This window comes from Mytilus californianus, unplaced genomic scaffold (genome assembly GCF_021869535.1).
Source record: "Mytilus californianus isolate M0D057914Y unplaced genomic scaffold, xbMytCali1.0.p SCAF_1, whole genome shotgun sequence".
Classification (NCBI taxonomy): domain Eukaryota; kingdom Metazoa; phylum Mollusca; class Bivalvia; order Mytilida; family Mytilidae; genus Mytilus; species Mytilus californianus.
In genome coordinates, this window is record NW_026262581.1 from 97,101,997 (window position 1) to 97,127,660 (window position 25,664).

The 25,664-nt window shown below is 32.3% G+C and overlaps 1 protein-coding gene across 2 annotated transcripts in view; it reads left to right on the top strand.

The window, feature by feature from the left end:
* The first annotated feature begins 8,545 nt into the window (after positions 1 to 8,545).
* The window catches only part of LOC127726630 (transient receptor potential cation channel subfamily M member-like 2), a 42,166-nt gene continuing 25,047 nt past the window's right edge, over positions 8,546 to 25,664 (top strand). For both annotated transcript variants that reach the window (XR_007993624.1, XM_052234053.1), the window contains exons 1-16: positions 8,546 to 8,671; positions 9,112 to 9,218; positions 9,691 to 9,781; positions 10,617 to 10,729; positions 11,273 to 11,462; positions 11,886 to 11,914; positions 12,667 to 12,795; positions 14,214 to 14,292; positions 15,219 to 15,320; positions 16,256 to 16,368; positions 16,613 to 16,716; positions 20,784 to 21,060; positions 21,404 to 21,489; positions 23,450 to 23,498; positions 23,875 to 24,003; positions 24,883 to 25,128. Coding sequence is in view for 1 of the 2 variants with exons in the window: in XM_052234053.1 (XP_052090013.1) it covers positions 21,025 to 21,060; positions 21,404 to 21,489; positions 23,450 to 23,498; positions 23,875 to 24,003; positions 24,883 to 25,128 (546 nt within the window). In the remaining variant the exon portion in view is untranslated. The remainder of the gene's footprint in view (positions 8,672 to 9,111; positions 9,219 to 9,690; positions 9,782 to 10,616; positions 10,730 to 11,272; positions 11,463 to 11,885; positions 11,915 to 12,666; positions 12,796 to 14,213; positions 14,293 to 15,218; positions 15,321 to 16,255; positions 16,369 to 16,612; positions 16,717 to 20,783; positions 21,061 to 21,403; positions 21,490 to 23,449; positions 23,499 to 23,874; positions 24,004 to 24,882; positions 25,129 to 25,664) is intronic.

Here is a 25,664-nt window from a genome sequence, read left to right on the forward strand (position 1 = left end):
GAATAGAACCCAAGCTTCTACCACAACAAAGTAAACTTCAACGTGGATTTACCGAAAAATAATCATCCTCACTAAATGCAGCCTTCATTGTAACTCAATGTGTAGACTACTACAAAGAAATACTTGTACAACTTGTTCTCTTGACATTAGATGCTCAAAAAGCCTTTGACAAATTAAATCACGAAATACTGTTTAATAAACTGTACCACGATGGCATAATTGGAAACACCTGGATTCTATTGAAAAACATGTATAAAAACGTTACAGTTAAAGTTAAATGGGATAATACTATGTCACAGCAATTTATTCAGAGACAAGGAGTAAGACAAGGAGCAAAGCTTTCCACTATACTCTACAAAAGATACAACAACAACATCTTAGAGGCTTTGGATAGAGCTGATTTAGGGACAACAATAGGCAACATAAGTGTATTGGCACCAACTTGCGCTGACGACATAGCGCTACTAGCTAGTCATAAGCATGAGATACAATCTTTATTAGATATTGTACATGATACCACAAAGAAAGACCTTGTCACAATTAATCCAAACAAGTCAGATCTAGTGCCGTTAACACCAAAATGTGAGAACTTCAGCTTGAAAATGATAAAATTGAGCAAAAGTCAGAAACAAAACATCTAGGACTAGCCAGAGACTCCAAAAATAAGTTAAACATTGAAGATAGTTTAAAATCAGCAAGAAAAACTGTCCACGCAATGCTAGGACCAGGCCTTCATGCATGTAAAGGAATGTCACCAGTCGTTGCACTTAAAACATGGCAAACATATGCAATTCCAAGATGCTTGTATGGTATAGAGATTATGAACTACACAAAAACTGACATTCAAAAGCTAGAAAGATTACAGCTACAAGTTTGTAGACAAATACAGAGACTGCCAAACAGAACAGCTGCCACCTATGCTTTGCTTGGGGTAGAGCCAATACAAACAACCGTCGATCGTCTTGCTCTTACTTTTTTCGGAGGCATTATTCAGGATCGTACTAGCATAGAATTTGCGATCATAGAAAGGCAATTATGCATGTCAGCACCAAACAATAATAACTTAGTGAACAGAATAAAAGCCGTTCTGGAAAGATATTGTCTACCAAAGACACATGAAATAATGAATAATAAACCACCAAAAGAGACATGGAAAAGAACTATAAAAGAGGCTATAAACATGCACTGGGAGAAACAGTGGTTAGCAGAAAAAGAAAACAAAACTACAATGCAATATCTAGAAATAAATTTACTACCTATAGGAAGGCCTCATCCCATCTGGCAGCTAGTACCCAATACAACAATTGAAGTAAAAAAGGCAGAAATCAAAGCGAGGTTAATTACAAGAACCTACACCTTACAATCATATCGCGCAAAATTTACAAAGGATCGAGAAGACGACAAGTGCTTGCTATGTGAAACAAACCGTGAAGATACAAATCACTTTCTGCTAATGTGTCCGGCCCTAAAGACAGAGCGAGATAGACATTTATCAGTTCTAAAATCCTATGTGCGTAATAACACACCGCTTGGAACATATGATAAGATAGAGGCACAAGGATCGCTTATACAATTTATCCTAGATCCATCTGCAACCAAATTTAATGAGCTTTTCAAACTAAAGAAACCAAATATAAGGATATTGAAGATATTGAAGCAATAGCAAGAACCTTGTGTTACAGCCTGCATATAAGATGTACCATTTTAAATCAGACCAAGCCTTAACTGGACTACTAGTATTATATAAGGTCAGATTATAATAAAAGTGACAATTTTAAGTAACAGATATTTGTGAAAGACATGTTTCAAGAGAGATTGTACAAAGAACGAATTTTACAGAAGTGACCAGTGCAACACACTTTAATATGTATACATTGTACAGTGCCGATGGTGTTTATACGGGTGATGGTGCTACTAACAGTAAGTTAAAACTAAGTCCCTGTAAATAATCATATATGTAATAATGTATAAACGTATCCTTCGGGAGTGCTCCTTAGATAGGAGGAACCTACCAGTAAACAGTAAACAGTAAACAGTAATGACACGAGTACATGTAAAAACAGCTTGTCATACTAATGTGTTCCAAAAACAAAACAAAAACGTTTGGCCTACATATATGGTACTTTCAAAAACACAAACATAATGCATGTATTTTTTCTCACGGATTTTAGAACAATCTAAATTAGTAATGCTAGAGGGTAATGGAAAATACAAACTAGAATTAAAGGTATCCTGGGATCCTGACCCCAGCTTCTCTTCCCGTCTACTGCCAGGCAGTGAGCGATAATCACGGGATAAATCTAAAGGTTAAATATATGTCCTATTAGAATTAATAAAATTGGAAAGGTTTCATGAGAAAAAATATTACACTTCAGATTTTTCATTAAGCCATTCTATGGTTTAGTGATAACCATTGCTCTCAATATTTCATGAGTATTGAATCTTCTGGCCTCATTTTGAGTTGAGTTTTGATTTCATGTGTAAATTATTTAGATACTTCCATCTAAGGCGCCAAATAACTTCTCAAATATGACAATAGCAAAAATAGCCAGTTTACTGTAATAACTAATATTTAGAACATTATCACGTCTTCTTTTCAAATCTTAAAACACGGACAAATTAAATTCTTTAATTGGTAATGCCTGATTTCTTTTACGCTTTTTATTGATTAATAATGACCGAGTAATGTTTACCATTACATTCTAACATGTAACTAGTGACCAAATTTCTATCCTCTGGATATAAACAAATTCACGGTTAATTGAATCTTTTTTCTCTCTGTCCTGTGGGAAATAAAAGTTGTTCGTCTCAGTTTTTGACCTGTTCCAAATGTATGTGAATAATCAATTGTTATTGTTAAAGTCAAACGAATAGGGGTACATCAATTCATCATATACTACCAATACAGCATATGATACTGTAGGTATGTACACCATTATTTGTTATACCTTATTATTATATTTAGTTCACTGTTGTGCCATAAGACGAATGAATTTGTCAAACTTCGAATTTTCGTACAGTTTAGAATGCTTTTTTTTTTTAAATAGCACTGGTGTGAAATAAATTCCGTAAGCGGAATAACTCGGACTTAACTGGGAGTTTTTTGTACTGCAATGGTTTTTGTGCTAATCAATAATACAAATTGAAATATAGTAGTGGATAATGCTCTTCAAAATCACTTAACGAAATACCATGATACCAAAGGTCGAAGATTTAAACATATAATCTATACTATAACGATATTAATAATATTTAATATAGGAGACAGATTTGTAAAAGCAAATTTGCTTGTTTCTGAATCCTTAATATTTATTTCAATTGTATCATATCGTTTGGTGATGATTTATCTGAAAAAATATTGTTTAAAATAAGATTTCAACAAAAATAACAATAGATGAAAAAAAAACACTTTTATAAGTTTCTTGCGTCCGAAGCCTAGTTCTGAATCAGGAACGCTCAAACCCAAGAGTTGAAAGCCTTTGGTGTATACATACCTCAAACACGAGAGTTGAAAGCCTTTGGTGTATACATACCTCAAACACGAGAGATGAAAGCCTTTGGTGTATATATACCTCAAACACGAGAAGCTATTTACCAAAACGAATCGCTTATCCTTTCTGAGTTCACACTCTAGTGTTTAGTTGGATTTATGTTGCTCAAATACCCCCATATTTTTCTCTGCCGCAGTTTGATTGTTCGTTTGGTTTTTTTAACTCCTCTTGCACGGAGGACCAGTGTGAGTTATTCTCATCACTTGACGTTCGTTGTCCGTTAATTTTTACCAAAAAGCTTTCCCTCTGAAACTTTAGGTCAAAGTTGAACTGATAAAATTTGTTCACAATCATTCTTATGTATATGTTTAAAACATGTCCAAAGATCTCACCTGCCAAGCAAAATGGACAGAACAAATAGGAGCAAAACGTTTAAGAGGAACCACTAGTAGAAAGTCAACGATGTTCGTGCAGTAGCATTATCAAAAGTAAATTTCATTTCCATGAAGATTTAATTGTCCCGCCCCCACAATTATGGTCCAATGTCTATGAAATTTTTGCAAAGTCGACATTTCAAAGATTGTACCAAGATTTCAAATGACTCAATTGACATCATCAACACTTTGTTGGAGTTAAGCCATTGTATTTCGATTTCACCCAATTTTGCGTTTTGTGTGGAAATTATGATAGAAAGAGAGAAATTAAGCACATTTTTTTTCTTCTACAGGACAAACCTGTCTACGAAAAAGTCAACATAGTCAAAATCAATAATCAACTCCTGAAAGGAATTATTGCTTTTAATGACGATGTTTATCCATTTCTGCATTTTTTTTTAAATAAACTACAGAAGATAGAAAGAAAATGTAAAAGCAAAAATGATCAGTAAAATAAAAATCTAAACAAATAAGTTAACATGGCCGAAATCGTAAGTCAACTTCTTGTTGAAATTATTTACCTTGACTAACGTTTTTTATCTATTTTTGCAGACACTTAAGTGGATTGAGAGAAAATGTAATAACAAAAATGATTAGCAAAATAAAATCGACAAAGCGATCATATATTCCATCTTCGCCGGCGGGGTCAACATTTAGGTTAAGTCTGTGGTTAATTTTGTTTTTAGACATCAATAAATTAGTCAAACCTTAATGGAATTTGGACAGAAGCTTTTTTATGACAAAAAGACAGTATCCAGTGCAAAATTTTGAAAATGTTTGTTTTCATTTTCCCCTAGTTTACTGTTAAACGGACTTAGTTTTTTTTTACAGTTTACGTTTTTATATTAAAATGCAGTCCAAAGTTAAATTTGTCACGTCAGTCATCAATAACTTTGCGTCAAACCTTCATTGAATCTTACAAAAGTTGGACAGAAGATTTTAGGATTATAAAAAAAGTCATTATCCAGAGCAAAATAATATTTTTTTGTTGACATCTTTGCGTATTTTACTAATTAGTTTTTTTTTGCAGTTAACAGGTAGATACAGTCTGGGCTTAAAGTTTGTTACACATCAAATCTTTTTGAAGTATCATATTGTCAATATAATACTTCCATGGTAAAACGATCATATAATTTTATGAAACTTTGGCAGAAGGTTTTTATAATCATGAGATAATGTCTAAAGCAAAATTATGAAAATATATTTCTTTCATTTTTCAGTATTTTACTGATAGATGGACTTAGTTTTTTTGCAGTTAACATTTACTTACAGTCGTGGATTAAACTTTTTTGACATGTTAAATTTGAAAACCTTCATGGATTGTTGAAACTTGGACAGAAGCTTATCTTCAAGATCAAGAAATAGTAGCTAAAGAAAAAGTTTGATTTTTAGTTTAAATTTTGTATTTTACTGATAAATGGACTCACATTTTACAGTCAACATTGCACGTTTTCACTGACAGCAGCAATCGCAGAAGTGACACTGGGTTTCACGGAACCCTTTACGATATTTTTTTATAAGATCTACAAATAGGTTAACATACCCTATATCGGTATAGGAGTTGTTGTACCTTATTCACAATTTAACCTTATTTTTTTTTATATATTCTTGAAAACTATACATGTATTTGATATGCAGAAATTTATCCATCTTAAAAGACCAGCAAGAGAAAATACAAGGTCATGGAAGCCTCTAGTTCTTTTTGGCCATGTTGTTGTCGTTTGTTTCCTTTGATAGGTTTGTATTGCCTCCTTGGTATCTTTGTCATTTATTGTTATCATTTTGCTATATTATTTAAATAATGTTACGTTTATCAACACCCAAATAATGAAAAAAACAAACAAAACCCATTAAGTTTAGACATACAACAACTGATAACGAAGTTCCTTGCTTGGAAGTTGTTTTCACTTAAAACATAGGAGGAGTTGGAAAAGTAATACCTATGTATCACCTTCCCCGATTTTCATGTATCGAGATTCGATAGCTGCAATTCAAATTATTGAATGCATGGTTTTATTTTCATTTTTTTTTTTTTATTTTTCAATACTCTTTTGCAGACATTGCATTTACTTAAATGATTGAATGATGGATTCGGAAAGAACAGATGATATGGATCAAGGCAATAGCGTATGTTTAAGAAAGATAAGTGAAATGACTTTTGAATGTTGCTTATACAAAAGTTAAAACCCTATAATAATAATCAGTATAATCTATCCCTTCTATATGGTTTTCAAAAGTTCTCTTTATATGAACAGACTTACATTTTGACCCCTTAAGGTTTTTACTCTTTAGTTTAGTTTTATTGTTTTATCAATAAAGTATATCACATCTACTTATATTTACATTTACAGTTTTGTAATAAGTAATACTGGGCCACTTTTATCAAAATCTTGGGTACAAGGTAATCGTACTATATTTCAGTCACATATTTTAAAAATGCTTTCGCAACCTGTATAATATAGGAAAGAAAAATACTACATTCATACATGTGATATATATAATATTAGTTTTGATACGTTTTATATCGTTATTCGTCTTTTGTCTGTCCTTAACTTTTAAAAAAAATTACAAATACTTGATCCAAAATGGTCAAATATTAAAAAATTCATTTGAGATGTCAAAATTACCACTGTATTCAGATAATTGTTCTAGTAACTTTTCACTAGTTAAAAAAATTTATTATAAGTTAAGCAATATCAGATTTCACTGAAAGTAGTGGTTAAAGACCGTATTTTCACTGAATGGTGTGTATAGATATCGTAATTCGCTGAATATGGTATATTTGTATCTAATCCTCACAATGACTTTCTTACAAAAAATAGAACAGTTTTGTAGCTAATCTGTTCTATGCAAGAATTTATTCAACTGTATGGTTTACCTAGAGATGTCTGGCTTATTGTAGGTCGCTCAAAATATGAAAGTGTAAAAATATCCCGTACATAAAACACATCTACTTATTGCATATATTTGTTTACTACATGTATCATATACACCTTCATAAAAGATAATTCCTTATCTACAATATATGGTTAATATGACAATGTATAAACCTATACTTTGAAATTTGTATAAACCTACGCTTTGAAATTTTACTGTATTTATTTAACTGATTAATGTAAGACATAAGACATAAGACATAAGACATAAGACATAAGACATTTTATTCCACTTAAGCCCCAATATGGGGTATGTTAGTACAACATTTTATATTATTCACATTGTTTGACATTTGAGCTATCTCCCTTTTATTATAAAAAAAAAGTAAATTTAGCTAAGTTCATCATGACTTCTATGTCTTAACATCAGATATAAATAATTTGATATATAAAAAATATATACTTTAACAGATAAACGATGGAGTTTACTAGAAGCAGAAGTGAAATATGCTACAGGCACATCACAAAAGGTATAAAATGATAAGAAAAGGATAGCTCAATTAGGTCCATGCTGTACGATGATGCATTAGTATTCACACTAGTTCAAAAAATATAATACAATGGTCTGTTCAGAATTCTCGGAAAGTGGTGGATCAAAGGTTTTGACCACCTAATTTTGCCAAGGACAGACTCAATTTTGGTATTTTACAATAGAAATAATTGTGAGGACCAGTAGATTTTCTTTAATAACCACCTGGGAAAAATAGATTTCGGGAACTCTGGGTCTAATTATATGCTTACGTGCTTTTGTTTGATCATTTCAGATACCTCTTACAAATCTTGAAACTTTATATAAATGTAGAAGAAAAATATAGACACTTATCAAAGCTTCTCCTTTATCATAGGACATATAAGAGCATGTTTGTGCCAATAAGCAGCAACAATGTAACAATCATTATACCATTGACGAATGACAATCATTATGTTTTGAAAATAGAAAAGACGATAATGAATTTTTACTAATATTTCATCTTTATCAATAACTTATCTTTACATAACAATTTACCAGTCAATATAGTAAACGTGTTTTTGCTATCAAATGGTGGAATTATTTGGAAAAAAGGCATTAGATGCATGATTTTTTTATTAGTTGTTTTTGGCTTTGAACTAGCTGTCAGTAACTGCGAGTACTCTCAGATCTGTACTTAGCGTCTTTTTGTTGTTGGGATGTACAAATACCCGTCTACGTCCACTTTGTTAGATGTATTTCTATTTTTATCCATCTGATGACTTGAGCCTTTTTCAACTGATTTTTATAGTTTGTTCATATGTTGTGCTGTTACACCACTGTCCCAGGTTAGGGGAGGGTTGGCGCCTTCAAACTAGTTTAACCCCGCCACATTCTGTATGTGCCTGTCCCAAGTGAGGAACCTGCAATTCAGTGGTTATCGTTTGTTGCTGTGTTACATATTTGTTTTTCGTTCATTATTTTGAACATAAATTAGGCCGTTAGTTTTCTCGTTTGAATTGTTTTACATTTGTCATTTCGGGGCCTTTTACATCTGACTATGCGGTATGGGTTTTGCTCATTGTTGAAGGCCGTACGGTGACCTATAGTTGTTAATTTCTGTGTCATTTGGTCTATTGTGGAGAGTTGTCTCATTGACAATCATACCACATCTTATTTTTTATAAAACCCAACTTTGCCAACTGCATGGTCATCTTAATGATGTTTTACAGATTGAGATAAATCTAGGAAATGATATTCCACAATTGAAAACAATGACCTACAAACCAAAGTTATATCTCATGTTTGTAACCGAAGATCCGACCAGTGACTTATTGATTGATGAAATACGACAGTTTTCAAGTAAGATGTAATATGTTATAATCCTTTTAATACAAGAAAAATGCTATTTTGCAAATGATTTACAGGTAAAATTCAAGTAATGAAAAAAAGTCGAAAAATATACACGACTGTAGTGGTGCTCAAATCAAAACAGTTGGAAAGCCAAATCACTTTCGAAGTTGGAGAGCATTGAAAACCAAAAACTTCAAACAGTTGTGCAAATAACTCTAAGGCAATATAGAAAGCAGCAATTGTGATAAAAGTGATATATGAGGGATTTGGACCCATGTTTCTGTGACATTTATATACAACTTCTGATTACCATACGATGTTTATAATTTTATACCTGTTTCTCAGCCATAATCCCGTTCCAGAGGCTTTCAGAACTTTTTTTAACAATATTTTGTAAAAGTGTGATTGGTTTTGATACATTAACAAAAGTCAAGAGTATTTTTATGCAGAAAAGAAGAAGTTGCCATGTCATATTATAGAGCAGAAACTGGTATTTCTCGGAGACAAAACTAGTTCTGTTTGCATCAACGGACATACGTCAGATGAATCTATACAGGTACAATAAAATGTTTCTACTCGGGCACTAAAGGCATTTTTTATTTTGCACATAGTAAAGTAGAGGGACAGCATATATAAACTACAGTTATTGTATTTTTGCATGGATAAAAGAAAGAACTCGCAAAAGGAGGTAAAATAAATTGAAATGTTAAAAAAAGTAAAAATTTTAAATGCAAAGAGAAACAAAGAAAATCGAAGAGTGGGGACAATCACAAATTGACATAAAGTTACTTTAGATTATCCATACTCTGTGTCTTTCACGCCGTTGTATCGTTTGAATTTCTAATCTTCTATTTTACATCTGTTTGGCTACGAGCTACTTGTTCTTTTTGAGCATAAACCCAGAATAGCACTGGTAGCTTTAGCAAAAATAACCATCAGTTTACATGTAAAGCCAATACTTAAATACATGTAGGTAGTGAAAGTTTAAATCAAGAAGGACATCAGATTTATGCTTGATTTATTGCTAGAAACTAGTACAAAAAGGATGCTCGATATTTCAAAGAGGGAATACAGAAAAAGACGAGAGTGAAATCAGTTACTTCAAGAGAATGACTGAAGGTATGGACTTTCTATTATAGCTTCATTATCTTTACTAAAAACGTTTCGACAATGTAATGTCCAGAACTACTACATGATAAAGACTATAAAATGTTTGTAGCCATAAAAAAGGAATAATCTCATGTTGATAAGTTTAAACGCAGTATGTAGTTTTCCCGCCTGTGACGCATGCTAGGGGCCTCGGTGGCCGAGTGGTCTAAGTAGTCGAACTATTGTATCACTAGCCTGTCAACGCTGAGGTTTAGAGTTCGAAACACCGCTCGTTGCAAGTACGCTCGTCTCCAATCTTAATTGACTAGGATTGTCAGTGTTCTTACCGAAGGTCAGTGTTTCTCTCCGGGCACTCCGGCTTCCTCCACCAATAAAAACTGACCGCCGCGAATTTTAGCACAATAGTTCTGAATGTGGCGTTAAATACAAATCAATCAACCAATCCCGCCTGCCTGCGACGAATCCAAGACAGATAGATACTGATCTGGAAGCAGTTTAAATTATTTGTAAATAAACTGAACAAGTACAATAAAAGATCTGCTAGTAACACCTAATTCTAAAAAAGCCCAAAATCATTATGATGGCAACCCTACATTTCGTCGATGGCGTCGTCAACATTTGGGTTCATTCAGTGGTTTAAACATAAATAGCTTTGTCAAGCCTCCATCATGGAATTTAGTGAAACCTAGACAGAAGCTTCTTTATTATCTAGAAACAAAACAGATTTCCAACAAGATTGTTGCCATTTTTTTCCGTAACATCAGAAAAAAATCTAGACAAAACTAAATGTTTACAACAATGTGGCAAGATAATAATTATTTAAGTTACATTAATGTCATTTTAGCTGTCATAGGAGAGAAAGTTCTGCCAGTGATTGTTTCATTATGCATTGGAGAACAAACAAAAAACGTGCGGGAAAATGCTAGAAAGTTGAAGATTCCAGTTGTTCAATTCAAGGTAACAAGAAAGAATTCAATCAGTAAAATTTCAGATCATAAAAGAGATAAATGCATTATTTTTTCGATTTTCAGTTATAGTTCAACGAGCCAAGGTTGTATGTAAAATTTTAGCACATACCTAGCCCATTTACTGTTCCTTGACCTTTTAAAGTCATTTAAATACAACTCGCGAATATTCATCAGTTTTGAATATTATTACTTCCGATTAGAAGGAATAACATAAGGATGACAGTCACCTGCTTTTATACATTTGAAAGTTGAGCTTCAAAATGTGGTTTATTTACAAAGGTTTATGTGTAACTTTTTGAAGCATTTATATATCCTTGAAAATGTTTTGATTGGAACGTTCCTAGTAAAGGTAAATCCAGAAAAATGCTGCGAACGCATAAATTTGAAAGTGTTACTTTGTTTAAGATTTAGGAGATTAAAACGGTATATTGATCTTATAGCATATTATACTTTTATGTTATATATAAATGTGTTTCCGTGTCATAAATCCGGGAATTCTATCAAAACGATATAAGAATTTCTTTTGTTGCAGAAGAACAATTCGAATGTGTACGTGCTGACAGACGAATATAATGAACATATAATAGATCTGAACACTCCTTGGAATGCAAGGAAACAACATTCTGTACTTGAGATTAATGATCACGAAGAAATATCATCTATTTCCGAAATCCAAGGCAAAATGGATTTGGACCTCTTGATTTGTAACCTGCTCATCGGAGGTATATGATAAATGAAACAAATGAATTTTTGGGAGTATTATTTGCATGGAGAATGGGTTCCAGTCAATCTCGTGCAATCAAAACTACGTATTCATTGATATATATATATACATTTTGTTCTGTTATTTAACAGATTTAAACACCCTTCGCAACACTTCAAAAATAATTTACTTACCACCATGACGTATGAATTATTCTCTTTTGTAAAATACAACATTTGTCACGTAGGAGTTTTTCTCTTTTGTAAAATACAACATTTGTCGTAGGAGTTTTTATACACAATGAAAATTGATTATTATTTTTGCGATAAATGAAAACAATATTGAGACGAATATCAGTGAATGTACTTTAAATAGTTTCGGCATTTCAGAATATGAACACTCCGTTATAAAAAGAAGATACTCACTGTTGTTTTATTTTCAGTTTTAATGACAGAAGAGGATGAGATATATGTAAGATACACCATTTATAAGCATTACACTTCATGACTGGAAACGCTACAAAAAATAATATGTTTGCATTTCAGACATAGCATATCTATCCTCAATTGGCTTCTGTTTCTTTTCAATAAAAAAAACCCAGATACGATATAGGAAAAGTAACACACTGCATCAATGAAAAATTCTTTCCGTTAACAAATATCAAGGTGGAAAATAGCATACAACGTTAACGTCAACAGATTTTAATGTATGAGCACAGCAATCGGGAAGAAATCCGTACTGCAGTTGCAGTAGTTTGGATATATAACTTCCTATACAATCAGTATTACAGTAAAAATCAGTAAGTAAATGTACCTATATATGACAATGAACAACTTTCATCGTGGGTATTGATACTGAAAAGAATAAAAGCTACATCTGAAAAACCAATAAACCAATAAATTCATCTGACAGGAAGGAATACTCTATTGGAAGTTTTGTTGTTTATGCAATACAGAAATTTTAAACGATTGCAACCAAGAGGTATATATTCAAAACATTGTTGATCAAATGAAACAGACAAGCCCAAACTACCAAAACTACAACAGATTGAGACAGACACTAGGAAAAAAATCCAACAAGTAAGCGACTAAAGAAAATAAAAAACACAAATCTGTGATAATTTGTTTTTCATAAATTAATCTACACATATTTACGCCTTTTTAAATGCGTTTTCTGCAAGTTATATTTTGATTTGAAAATAAAATCTTTTTCAATCTTTTTAGGGAGATGATACAGAAATATTTTGGAACGCATTATCAATGTATCTTTTGAAAATTGGCAAATGGCAAATCCCGAAAGAAATTGTAACTAGATCGTTCGACCATCGTTCGATAGAATACATTTATGAAAAGGTAAGTTCTGATTCATGGGATCATATCAGCAGGGAGAGAGATATGACGACAATACCGGAGTCACTTATAACATAAGACAATCTACCAAACATGGGCAACATGTTCTAAACTACATGAGTCCAGGTTGGTTGAAGCCTCTATTTAAAATACCAGAGGAAAAGTTGATCTTGTAATATCTATGAGTATGCCATAGACAGGAACATAAAAAACTGGTGTTGTAAGTTACACAGCACTGGATACATGGGGTTTGTTTAATACATGCAATATTTTGTGACCCGAATGCACACTGTTATCGGTTTATGTATTATTAACGAATTGGTAAATTCAGTAGATTGAGATTCCAACAGAACGACTGCATTTCAGTAACACTCTTTCCTTTGATTTCTAATAATATATAGGATAATTGATATTTAAAATTCCTATGAATTCAAGACAAAAACGTCGAGAGAAATTTATGTACATATTCGTAAATAATACATAAAATCGATAACAGAAATTACCAAAAAAATGTCAACAATACAACAGAACCCACCAACCAAGAACCACCAACACCTGACTTCTTCATAGTTGTCTATGAGAGATGGAGTACTTTGAGACTCGAGCTGATAAAAGACATCTGTGGTACGGTACAATAGCCTTATGTAAATAAGGAACTGGTATTTTCTGGCGGTGCTGTCTTAAAAAAAAAATCCACAACGACAATGTTTCAACAGAACGAGCCAGCAGTTGCGTGTCGTGTATATCCTTATTGAAATATTCCCAGCAGACTATAAACGTATTAATTAAACTCATCATAGATACCTGGATTACAATGAGTTCAACAGACGTTCGTTTCGTCTTCAAAGGTCTCATCAGTGACTCTCGAATAAAATCTTTTTTAAAAAGCCAAATAAAGTACGAAGTTGAGGACATTAAGTACCCACAATTCTGAAAGGTTTTGCCAAATACAGCTAAGGTAATCTATTCCTGGGCTAGAAAAACCTTAGTATTTCGAAATTCAACATACCCATTATTTCATTGTTCACTGTTTTGTTGACAGTTGTTTTATATAGTCGTCTTTTCTTGGGGGGTGGGGGTAGTTCAACTTGTCGAAGTTGTTTTCAAAACCAAAAACCCTGGTGTAATTTTCCTTGAAATAAACCGACAAAGAAACGGAAGGTATTTCAATGAAACTTTGATGCCAAAGAATGAATGCTTAAATGTTCATATTTTCCAGCAGACAGGTCAGGTCTACTGAAACAAGACCAAGTTCATGCGGACAAGTTGATTTCAGATAACTTTTACAAAGCATGCACTTGTAATTACCCGAGTATAATTAAAACGTTATATTGATTGTTTGGTGATTCTGACGGATTAACCTGAAATAATCTTCACTTATAAACCTTGGTTGTTTACATTGGTGTATATTGAATTATTAGGAACTGACAACGGAATTTGAAAATGGTATATGGAAAGACTTAGAGAAGTTGAGTGGCAAGGCATATATCCCACCTAAAGGTAAATGCTATTTTATTACAGGGGCGGATCCAGCCATTTATAAAAGGGGGTTCCTAACCCAGGATAAAGTGTGTGTGTGGGGGGGGGGGGGGGGGTTCCAACTATATGTCCCCATTCAAATGCATTGATCGTCAAAAAAAAAGGGGGGGGGTTTCCAACCCCCACCCAACCCCCCTGGATCCGCCACTGTACATTATTATCTCTTCAAATCTTGGTTTGTTCTCTGTTTTCTGTCATAATTGCATTATATGTACAAATCTATATACTTTGTTATTTTTCTACGGCAACATTTTTACTGATGCAATTAATATTCATTCATTCATTCATTCATTCATTCATTCATTCAATAGAATATTTCCTGTGTAATGTTACGTGGACTATTGGTTGTCTCTTTGTTCTCGGTCTGTTTTCTGTTTAACTTCGATCTATTTTTGTTTTTCATTGCCCCCCTTCGAAAGTCCAAATTTTGTTTTGATAATAATTATGTTCTTGGCATTAAATTGAAGCTGAAATGAAATACAACTTTTTATTCTTCCGTCCAATTCTGATTTTGTGAAAATACTGACGAAATCAGATAAATAGTGTGGTTCCTGAATATGTTGTTATTGTATTTTATTCAATGGGCTTGACCAAAACAGACTAAGTAGTCTTATGCCAACATCGCAAAAGGTAGTTGAAATAATGATAAAACGCCTATATATTACAAATATCGGTATAAATTACCAATAAAACCCTATTTATAATATGCAAATGACATGAGTATAACAACAAACAATTATATATCAAAGCAATATACAGACAGAGTATAAAAAACCCGCTGGAATTGTAAAGCAGGATGACAAACACGTGCATTAACATATTTATTCGATTATATAAAGTCAAATTTCAATGCATTGTAATGACTTTGAATTTTATTTCTTTCATAGCGACTACAATAAAGAAACCTTCTAGGAAAGATAACTGAGGAATACCAGAGTTAAATGGTGAATCAGTTGCTTTACACACATTACTTGAAACGTCTTATGAAGGTATAGTAAATAGATTCGACGCTTTTTTAGTTCGTTCTCAACCAATTTAGAAAACGGGAACAAATAGAGTACTCTCGCAGTCCACGTTCGCGTCCGAGTCTGTATGCATATGTGCGTGGTAGTTAGTTCTAAATAAAAGATAAAAAAGACATACATCCTTTTTTTGGACGTCGGCATCCTGGAGATACTCGCCATGCGGTATAAAAAGAAAGTTTCCTCTATTTACGATAAAGCTTTTAAACTTCATAACTGGTATTAAGTCCGACATCAGATCTCAGATACTAGTACTAAGCCAACAATTTTTGTATATCTTGTTTGAAGTAGGCATTTCATCTTAACTGTCACTTATTTGAAAGTTTATTTCAACTTTCAATTCCAAAGTTTGGTCCTTTACACTCTGAAATTTAATTTCAATATCCAAGTACATCTGTTTCAATGTCATCTAAAAGGCTTATCAAGTCGATCTGAGGTTGAGGTAAACTTTGTTTTCACATAATAACAATGTTTATTAGGCGTTTTGAAGTGGCAAATCTGATTCTATGAATAAAATATAAATAGTTTTGTAGATTTATGATTCTTAACAAATAATACCAATTTCTAAACAGACGACACATGCTTCTGTAGAAAATTGCCTACCATCATCCGGAACGCTGGAGACCAAAGTTTGAACAGCATCAAAATGAAGGGAATATTCGCCTGAGGCAGTGGCAATTTTCGTTTCAGTACAATTCTATGATTAATGAACTTAAAATTTACATGCACCATACACTATTGTTAAAGTTCCATCAATTGAGGGAATTTATAGTTTTGGTTTTTTAATCTTATGTAAAACACACTTTTCAATGGACAGTACATAATTAAGTTATTTGTATATCGATCTATGTGAACATTTTAATTATAGCCAAGTCTAATTTACTTTGTTATTCGTATTTCAGAAAAGGAAACCTTTTTGGCTGTTTCTAATCCTGAATTATATGGACTAATTTTCTACGCCTTGCTCCAAAAGCAATATTTTTCAGGGGCAAAACAACTAGTAGAAACTGGATATGTAAGTCTCATTATTATAAAAAATATACAAGTAGTATAACTGTCAATCGGTTTGTAAGATGATTAATGTTTAAACCACACATATCTTCCTTTTAACATACTAAATGTTAAAACTTTCCTTTTTAAATTTCCAAAGAATAATGTTCTAGTTAAATAGTTAATTGGATTTGTTCCTGATTGATATTCATTGAGTAGAAGCATTATTTAAATATTTTGTATTATTTATATTTTTATATGAACGTTAGATTCACATTCAGCCTATCCTGATTGGAAGCACTATTCTACAGGATGCTGAGAGCAATTGGAAGTCAACACCTGTGCAAAAAGAAACATTGCAAAGATTGAACAAGTAAGAAAACATGTGTAAACAGTGACACGAGACACAATATGTTTTCTCCTGTTGCAGCAGTAAACTGTAGTTTCATATCTACGATTCGAGTTGCGATTTTCTTGATGTGTTTAATAAATTTCAAACAAACACAATCGATTTCAAAATAGAAAATTATTCACAAAGGGTGTTTCTTGTTCGTCAAATACGTATTATTGATCTTAAACACAAAATTAGGGGTAACAGTAGTCCACCGATGTTGAAATTTCGTAAATCTATTTGAAATGTTCAAACAAAGATTAAAAAAAAACAACACATAAAATCGCACGAATTCCAAATGGAGTGATACTGGTGGTTCGACACTTTTATTTAACGCTACGTATTGCCATTGACGTCAATGTTGGTACAATATTGTTTTAATGAAGTTTTGCATCGAAGTACGTCTAAACTAAAAATAATTGGTGTGTATCACTTATTATGGGTCAGTCTATGGAAAGTGCGAATCGACAAATCCGTTTCTTATGTGGAGTAGCGATATTTTCTTTTGTAAATGAGATGCATTGTGGGGAATCTCGGAGGACTTTTGACATTTGTAGGAATAAGTGAATATTTATCTGAAAGTACTTGTTTATTCTGCTGAAAACATGGACGTATTTAACAGGACAAACGTATATACAACTTGCCATGTATTTTGAACATTCTATCCCAAGTGTGCTGTATTTATACAAGTCAATATGCATAATCATTAAATTAAACCTAATTGCACGATCTATAATCTTGAGGGGTCCAAATACTTTGACAATGATGTACCAAAGACAGTGGAATGGTCATTGAACTTGTTCGATAGCTTTCTACGCCATAATCACTTGTATAAGGATAATAAGGCTATTTTGTCTTATATGATTGCGACGTTTTTGTAATAGAAAAGCGGTATGCTTTTATTATGAAAAACTTTTCAAATGCGACATTTTTCAAATAGAAATGCGATACTTTTTTTCATATGAAAAAAATACGATAAAATGGCACAAAACATCCAAACAAAGTAGAAACATCGACAATTATTCATTACAGGTTCGATGGTACATGCAAAATATTTCACAGTTGACAACGGATATGTTCTAATTGTCGTAACTACAATCCCGTCCCCTTTTCCCGAATGTGACCTACCGAATTAGACTTATCACCGGGTTTGTACTAACATGAGCAACACGACGGGTGTCACATGTGGAGCAGGATCTGCTTACCCTTCCAAAGCACCTGAGATCACCCCCAGTTATGGTAGGGTTCGTGGTTCTCAGTTTTTAGTTTTATATGTTGTGTTTGTGTACTGTTGTTTGTCTATTTTTCTGTTGGTCTTTTTCTTTCTAAACCATGGCGTTGTCAGTTTATTTTCGACTTACGAATTTGAACGTCCCTTTTGTATCTTTTGCCTCTCTTTTAATAGTTAAATGCAGTTGTTGAAATTAAGATAAATACTTTATCATGCATTTATTATGCAAACCATTCAAAGTAAAATGAAACATGACTGAAGTTGCAGGGCCAAATAATCTCTGGAAATGAGATATGATAATGCTGTTACAATTGCATTTATCAAATATCATTGACCTATTGTTAATGATTCTCCTTAAACTGACCTAATCAATAACTTTAAGTCAATGAACCATCGTTCAGGAGGCGAGGCCGTTTGATCTCCATAACAATATGCCAATGCTTATACAAATGCATACCAAATACCTATTGATTTATCGTTAGTAGTCCCCGTTTTAAAAAACTCATCTTATCACAAATCTAAAAAAAATGTTGACGCCGCCGACGCCACCGGAAACAGCACTATTCTTCGTAGAGCCGAGACAAGAAATATCTATTCTAACATTTTTTCGCCCTCTTATATCTGGAAAATCTATATTTGATGTAATGTTATTGCAATGTTATCGAATTATGTATGACGATTTAAAAGGCTGCATTCGATAGGTTAAAATGTGGATAGTAAAAGTTGTTAACTAGTAATCGTTTTTCTTTTCCATTACTTTAAGTAAGTTTTATTTTCCAGCGATCTTCTATTTGACATGCCTGAAAACTCGTGTTTAGAATATTTTGTTTTATCTAACCACATTAAATGTACCCATGTCTTGAATATAAACACTGTCGTAAATTAATCTTAGGTGTTCGTTGTTATTTTGTGGTTTACATGTTGAAATGTACTATTATATTATTTATTTATGTATTTCTTTGTCCTGAGTGTTCTTGCATTTATTTGTACTGTATTCCTGTCACGTAATGTTGTCATTTTAACGGTATTTATAACATTTCCATATAAGCGGGAGGTTTGGCTAGCCATAAAACCAGGTTCAACCCACCATTTTGTCTTAAAATGTCCTGTACCAAGTCAGGAATATAGCAGTTGTTATCAAATAGTCCGTTGCTATGTATGTTGGCGTTTGTTTTTGTAGTAGTTCAGTGTTTCTGTTGTTTCGTTGTTTTCCTCTTATAGTTGATGTGTTTCCCTCAGTTTTGGTTTGTGACCCGGATTTGTTTCAGTTAAATCGATTTATGACTATTGAACATCGGTATACTACTATTGCCTTTATTTAGACTTTAACACTAATTTCTAAGTTAAACATGATCCTAACCACAATTCTAAATACTTTCTACAATCAAAACATGTCACGAAATTAAACATGTTAAAAAAAGTTCGCAAACAATGTACAATGTATTTATAATTGTGTTTAGAATTTAAACACCATTTATACAGTTTAATTGTAGTAAGGATATCGGAAATGCATTTTTTTACGTGTTCATATAGAAATTTGATAGATGTTATGTCAATACCACCAATTTGAACGAAAATTCGGGTCGGTTTATTCAATATGAATTGATTTTATTGTTCACATATAAAAAGGTATAACAAAAAACAGAAACCCAGGGCAAATTCAAAAAGGGGAAATCCATAAAAACTGACAAAATCAAACGCTATCAATCAACGGAACAAATATAAAACTTCTGCCATGTTATATTTATCTAATACAAATATTTTTGAAGAACAATAAAGAATTTCGAAAGATGTCTCAAAAATTCATTTTGACAGTGATCAGTGGGGTTAAATTACTACCTCATATAACATGAAACGTATAGTTACAATTAAAACATACCGAAACTACATTAAAAAAATGTCGCATCTACAATTAAATAAAAAGCATTCAATTATTTATTTACAAAAGAAAAACGTAGCACTACATTTTTACAAGGACATATACTTTTGCTATTACTTTGATATCGATCATATTTTAAGGCTTAATTTTTGTTCAAATTTAAATGATAGGTTAACAGTTTATATGTCCATCAAGAAATATTACATTTGTGCTTGTTTAACTGGTAAATTTAAAGGCTGAAATTCATCGATTTCACACTTTATTGATTAATGGTAAAACATAAAACTATTCTGTTTGTCGCGTGAATTAATTTCGGTCTGCATGTATTTATATATTTTAATACTAAAATTTTTTTTATCGCAAAAATCATCTTTTCCCTCATGGATTGTCTATATATAAAAATTTCATATTAGAAAATATCGCGACTCCACATAAGAAACGGTTTCCTCGATTCGCACTTTCCATAGACTGTGAGTAATGAGATAACTATATTTGTAATCTGGGATCCCCGAAGGTCGGTGGTTCTCTCCACGCACTCCGGCTTCCTTCACCAATAAAAACTTGCCACCACGAGATAGGCAATAGTACTGAAACCCCAACAATCAATCAATCAATATATGGGATTCTTGACTGGTCTACATGTCTGTCATACAAGGTTCACCTGACCTTGACCACATTTCATAGATAAGTAATCATGGGTAAGTTTTTAGTGATAGTAAACATAATGTTATTTCCATATATAGAAGCAATATTTAGAAGAAATAAAATTGATTGATGTTAGAATCATTATATGTCATGAAAACCAACTTATTAAATTTACCATGTATATACTATATAGATTGCATATAATGGACATGCAAGTCACTCACAGACATAAAATTATTAAATTGCTGCACCAATAACTTATATCATGGAGATTTAAGTATCATATAATTCCAGTGCCTTTACTCAACGTGCTATCAAGATCACGCAATGCATATACGATGCTGAAAGTGAACTGGAAGAATTAAAAACCAATGGAACAAATAATAAACACAATGAAGATGTAGAATTAGAACTTGGGTATCCTGTTAATCACTCAGGTAGACTGTTACTAAATCATGGGTACTTAGAGGACGCTATCAAAACGGAAAACAAAACGTATCTCGATAATGAAACTGTCATCAAAGTTCTGAATAAAATGTGGTATGGGGAAGAACAACTTTCCTTCCGTCAGGTAAGTTTAATATTCAAATTTTGTGATAAGAATTTTTAACTATGATTTCAATTTTTATTTAATTTTCTGTTTTTGTAAGAAATAATTAGAGTCTAAATTGGAATAATAGTACACTCAATAATCATTAGATAGAAAACAATCATAGTTTTTATTAAAAAAAGTAAATAGAGTTGTCTCATTGGCACTCATACCACATCTTCTTATATCTATGAATTGACAGGTACATAACTATATATTTGTCGTTGTGGCTGTCACTGAAATATGATTGGAAGATAAAACTGTACTAATAGTTATACAAGTATGATTCAAACTCGAACATAATGAACTTTTACATTACTTGTAGATTGGTTGTTTCATTGTATTGGCCTTCATGCACCTATTTATATTACCTGTATTGATGGTATCCATGGAAACCCGACCACTTCAATGGTAAGATATTTAAAAAACGGATTAAACGGATAATATTTCTCATGGTAAACTTCATACCAAATTTTAAGGAAAACGGGTCGATTTTTTATCATATTATTGTATAATATTTTGTATTACATCTCATTGTATTCATTTCCATGAATAAAAACTAAATGAAATCTAGAGGTCAAATTACTGTCAAACAACAGTCAGATGTATAAACAATGCCAATCTCTCGATCACCTTCAAATGTCACCAAAGACCAGTCATTAATATCGAATTCCCTTCAGCACAAAACTTTTGTCATCTTTTATGAATGAGACGTTCGGAACAACTTTCCTAACGTCATGTAAGTTTAATTTTCAAATTTTGTGATAAGAATTTTTAACTAAGGTTGTTTCTTATGCTTAACATGACATCTACTAATTCGCTTTAGTGATCAGTCGTATCACTTACTACTTCTATCTTATTTGAACATAAGTATTGCCACGGATATCAGAATACATGCATTTATCTTCTAGCCCTTCCGTAGCACCAGAGTTCATCGCCTGGATTTTAATTGTTTGAGTTGCTCTTTCTAAAGTTTTCTGTGAAGTCCTTTTTTTTGTCTTTATATCTTTTAACTTTCGGATATGGTGTCTTTGACTTGGGCTGTTTTGTATATCTCCTTTGTATCTTTTTACCTATTGCATCATTGCATTATGTATTTTGTTTACCTGCGTCTGGCGTTTCAAATATAATCCTGATAACATTATACGTTACGGATGACTTAAATGATTTTTTTACTATATTCTTATATTTGAGCATATAGATATTACAAAATGTATGTCACAATCTTGCCAATTATACCTTACATGTTTTTTTTTATTGTTCCCTAGTTATTTTCTTCCCTTTTATAGAAGAGTGTACAAAAGAATTATATTTTCAGACTAACTTAAAATGCATATAAAAATAAGCTCCTTCCTCGTATATTTATCATGTTTATAGTTTAGTACTTTTTATTTGCGATTTGACTTGAAATGAGTAACACGACGAATACTTATAGGGCAGCAGGAACTGTTCACCTTTCCGGAGCGCCTGAGTTCACATTGTTTTATTTAAATAATGGTTTTTGATTGTTCTTTGGTATCTTCTCTCTCTATTTGTTTGCCTGTAAAATTAAATGATGTAATTTAAACATGAAACAATTGTTTTTATATATTTCTATTCTTATATAATAGCAGTAAATTAAGGCCTCGGTAGCTTACCGATGTTTAAATCTCGCAAATTGATTAGGAAGAGACAAATCAAGGTAACAAACAGGTACCAAGGGAATCACATGACCTTCCAAAAGAGCTAGAAAAAAAGTATTAACAAAAATACCGAACTCCAAGGTAAACTAAAAAAGGAGAAGTCGATACGATCTGACTAAATAAAACTAAGATCGGATCGAGTGGAAACTACTGTCATACTCCTAACTTGGTACAGACATTTTCCGAATAAAATGTTGTGCTAAACCTCCCATTTGTATGACAGTTGTTAATGGTTCCGCTATATCGAATACGTGAGCGTCGACAGGATCATCGTATCCTGCTATACATGCAACACCCATCATGCAAATTGAATAAAATAAAAATGTCACATTCTGGAATAGGACACTATTTTTTAAATTACCGATCAGAGACGATATTACTGATATCGATGGATCTAAGACCGCGAAAACATGTCGCTAGCGAATTAAGACACCGACACATGCCAAACACGAATTTTAACAGATTTTATATGAAAGAAAGATTTAAGTCTTCAAACAGTAACTTGTTGTGTATAGTTTACAGTTAACTGATTCTATTGTCAACATGGAACAACAAGAACCAATGTAATATTTCTCCTGACGGTTTACCCCTGTTTTCATTTGTGATCAAAATATCTAAGCGTTATTTACATTTTATTTACAATAAATGTTGTGGAGAAATAACATTAAACTCATTTCCTTCAATTGCAGGTTTTATAAGAAATATAATCTACCACTAATGAAGGTCTTTTTACAACTGGTATGGAACATATTATTTTAATTATCGACATACACATTTGTATTGTAAAAAAGGTGTATACATATGTTTTGTCCAATGGACATGATGTAAAATGAAATAATTTAAAAAAATACGATAATGATTCTCTCAGCAAATGTTTTCATATGTCACCACTTGATCATAATTTATAGCAAATAAAAAAAGAAAAATAACAATGTCAAGATGGACAACATGAAACTCACCGCACTGTGCCTTTCATGTATTGGATATTTCGTTGCATTCATATGGCTATCTCTTGTGTACTACAGATACAATTTTTTTTCGAATCCCTACTTCGTACAATTCATTTCATTTTTAAACACTTATAAAATAATACAAGAAGTCCTTACTTTTTCAGATAAGTTACTTAGCACTGTTAATGGCTTTTTCATACATGTTGGTGTTCAATCTGAGCGAGACTATATCATATACAGATTATTTTATCATTGGCTGGATGATTAGCTTTTTCCTTGATGAAACAAAACAGGTAAAGGCATTTTAACAGATATAGAAAAATTTGTTTCAATATGCACGTCCTTTATATCTTTTCTTGAACTTGAGCTATATGATTTTTGAAACCCTTTTCTCGAAACGTAAATTTGGTGTATTGTATTGTTGCATAAACAAATTGATTTGTATAGTTGTAACTGTATTTGAATTACATTTGTGTCAAGTTTTTCTCTTTATTTATATTTAAGAATTGTTTTCCCTTTTCGATGTATTGAGACATATGAAAGATATATTCCTTGTGATATTAGGTCATATACACATTACGAATGTATTTGTTGCTTTTACGTTTTAAATCATTCCAATTTACCTGGAATAGTGGTTCATACAGGACTAACGGAAAAGACGTTAAACAAAAACAATACACATTAAAAAATATATAAATCAAATAAAATTGAGAATGTAATGGAGAATTTGTCAAAGAGACAACAACCCGGCCAAAGAACAGAAAACAGCCCAAGGCCACCAATGGGTCTTCAACACAGCGAGATAATCCCGCACCCGAAGGCGGGCTTCAGCTGGTCCCTTAACAAATGCCAAGGAGCCATAGAAAAAAATACAGTAAAAGGGTAAACAACTTATTGGTCTAGGAAAACATGGCAAGCAATTGTCCGAAAAACACTATGGTAGAAACAAAAGCTTTATCTACATTAAACAGTCCGAAATGAACTCAAGAAGGGGTAGCATATCCTGATCTACTAGTCACAACTGTCGTTGTATAAATGACTCGCTGATTAGTCTTCGAATTTCCGATTTGACAATTATATATATATCCAAAATGAATGCCGAATTTTATTTGTTAAGTCATGACTTGGGTGTTAAAAATATCGTTTAATCTGGCGGTTTATTGATTTTTCAGGCACTTGTTTCAGTCATTAGAAAACGATTTAAGAAATATAGAAGCGATTGTTGGAATAAACTGGATTGGATTTTAATTCTTGGATTCACAACAGCAGTTTTATTAAAATTTGGTGCAGATAAATACTGTCTAGCCGCTTCTCAGATATTGCTAGTTCTGATTTTTATCTTTCTATGCATTCGCGTACTAAATATGTTTAGTTGGTCAGAATTTGTGGGACCTAAGCTTGTCATGATTAGGAAAATGGTAGGTGTGAAATATTGCGAACAGTTAAACAGTTGGAATTAATGAGAGAGAAATACTTTATACTTTGCAAAAATAAAGTCTATAATGTGCTCTATGTCATATACAAAAACATACAGGATTAGCCCTGTTTAAAACCAGATTGCCCAAATTTCGCTTACATTTTGAAACAAAAAAAGATTAGTGAAATAAGTGTAGAGTAATTTCATTTCCTCAATTATTTTTCTGTCAATAAATGTTTTAACTTTTTGAAAAGCATATTTTCAGTTTTCTGTCTTTTTCTGATAGATATTAAATGTTTCAAAAATGTGTAATTATTATTATCTTGCTATATAACGCAAAATGGACCCCATATAGTCTGAAACGCCCCACCAGTCACAAAATAACCTGCAAAAAACGTCGTTTTTTGGGGTCTATCGAATACTTCACGAAACTGCTTCCATACATTTAAAATCTATTGTATCAGCAATGAAAACCGCGATCTAAAGTTGCTATGATCGACTTGCTCTAAATGAGGTGTGGATTAGATTTGAATATTA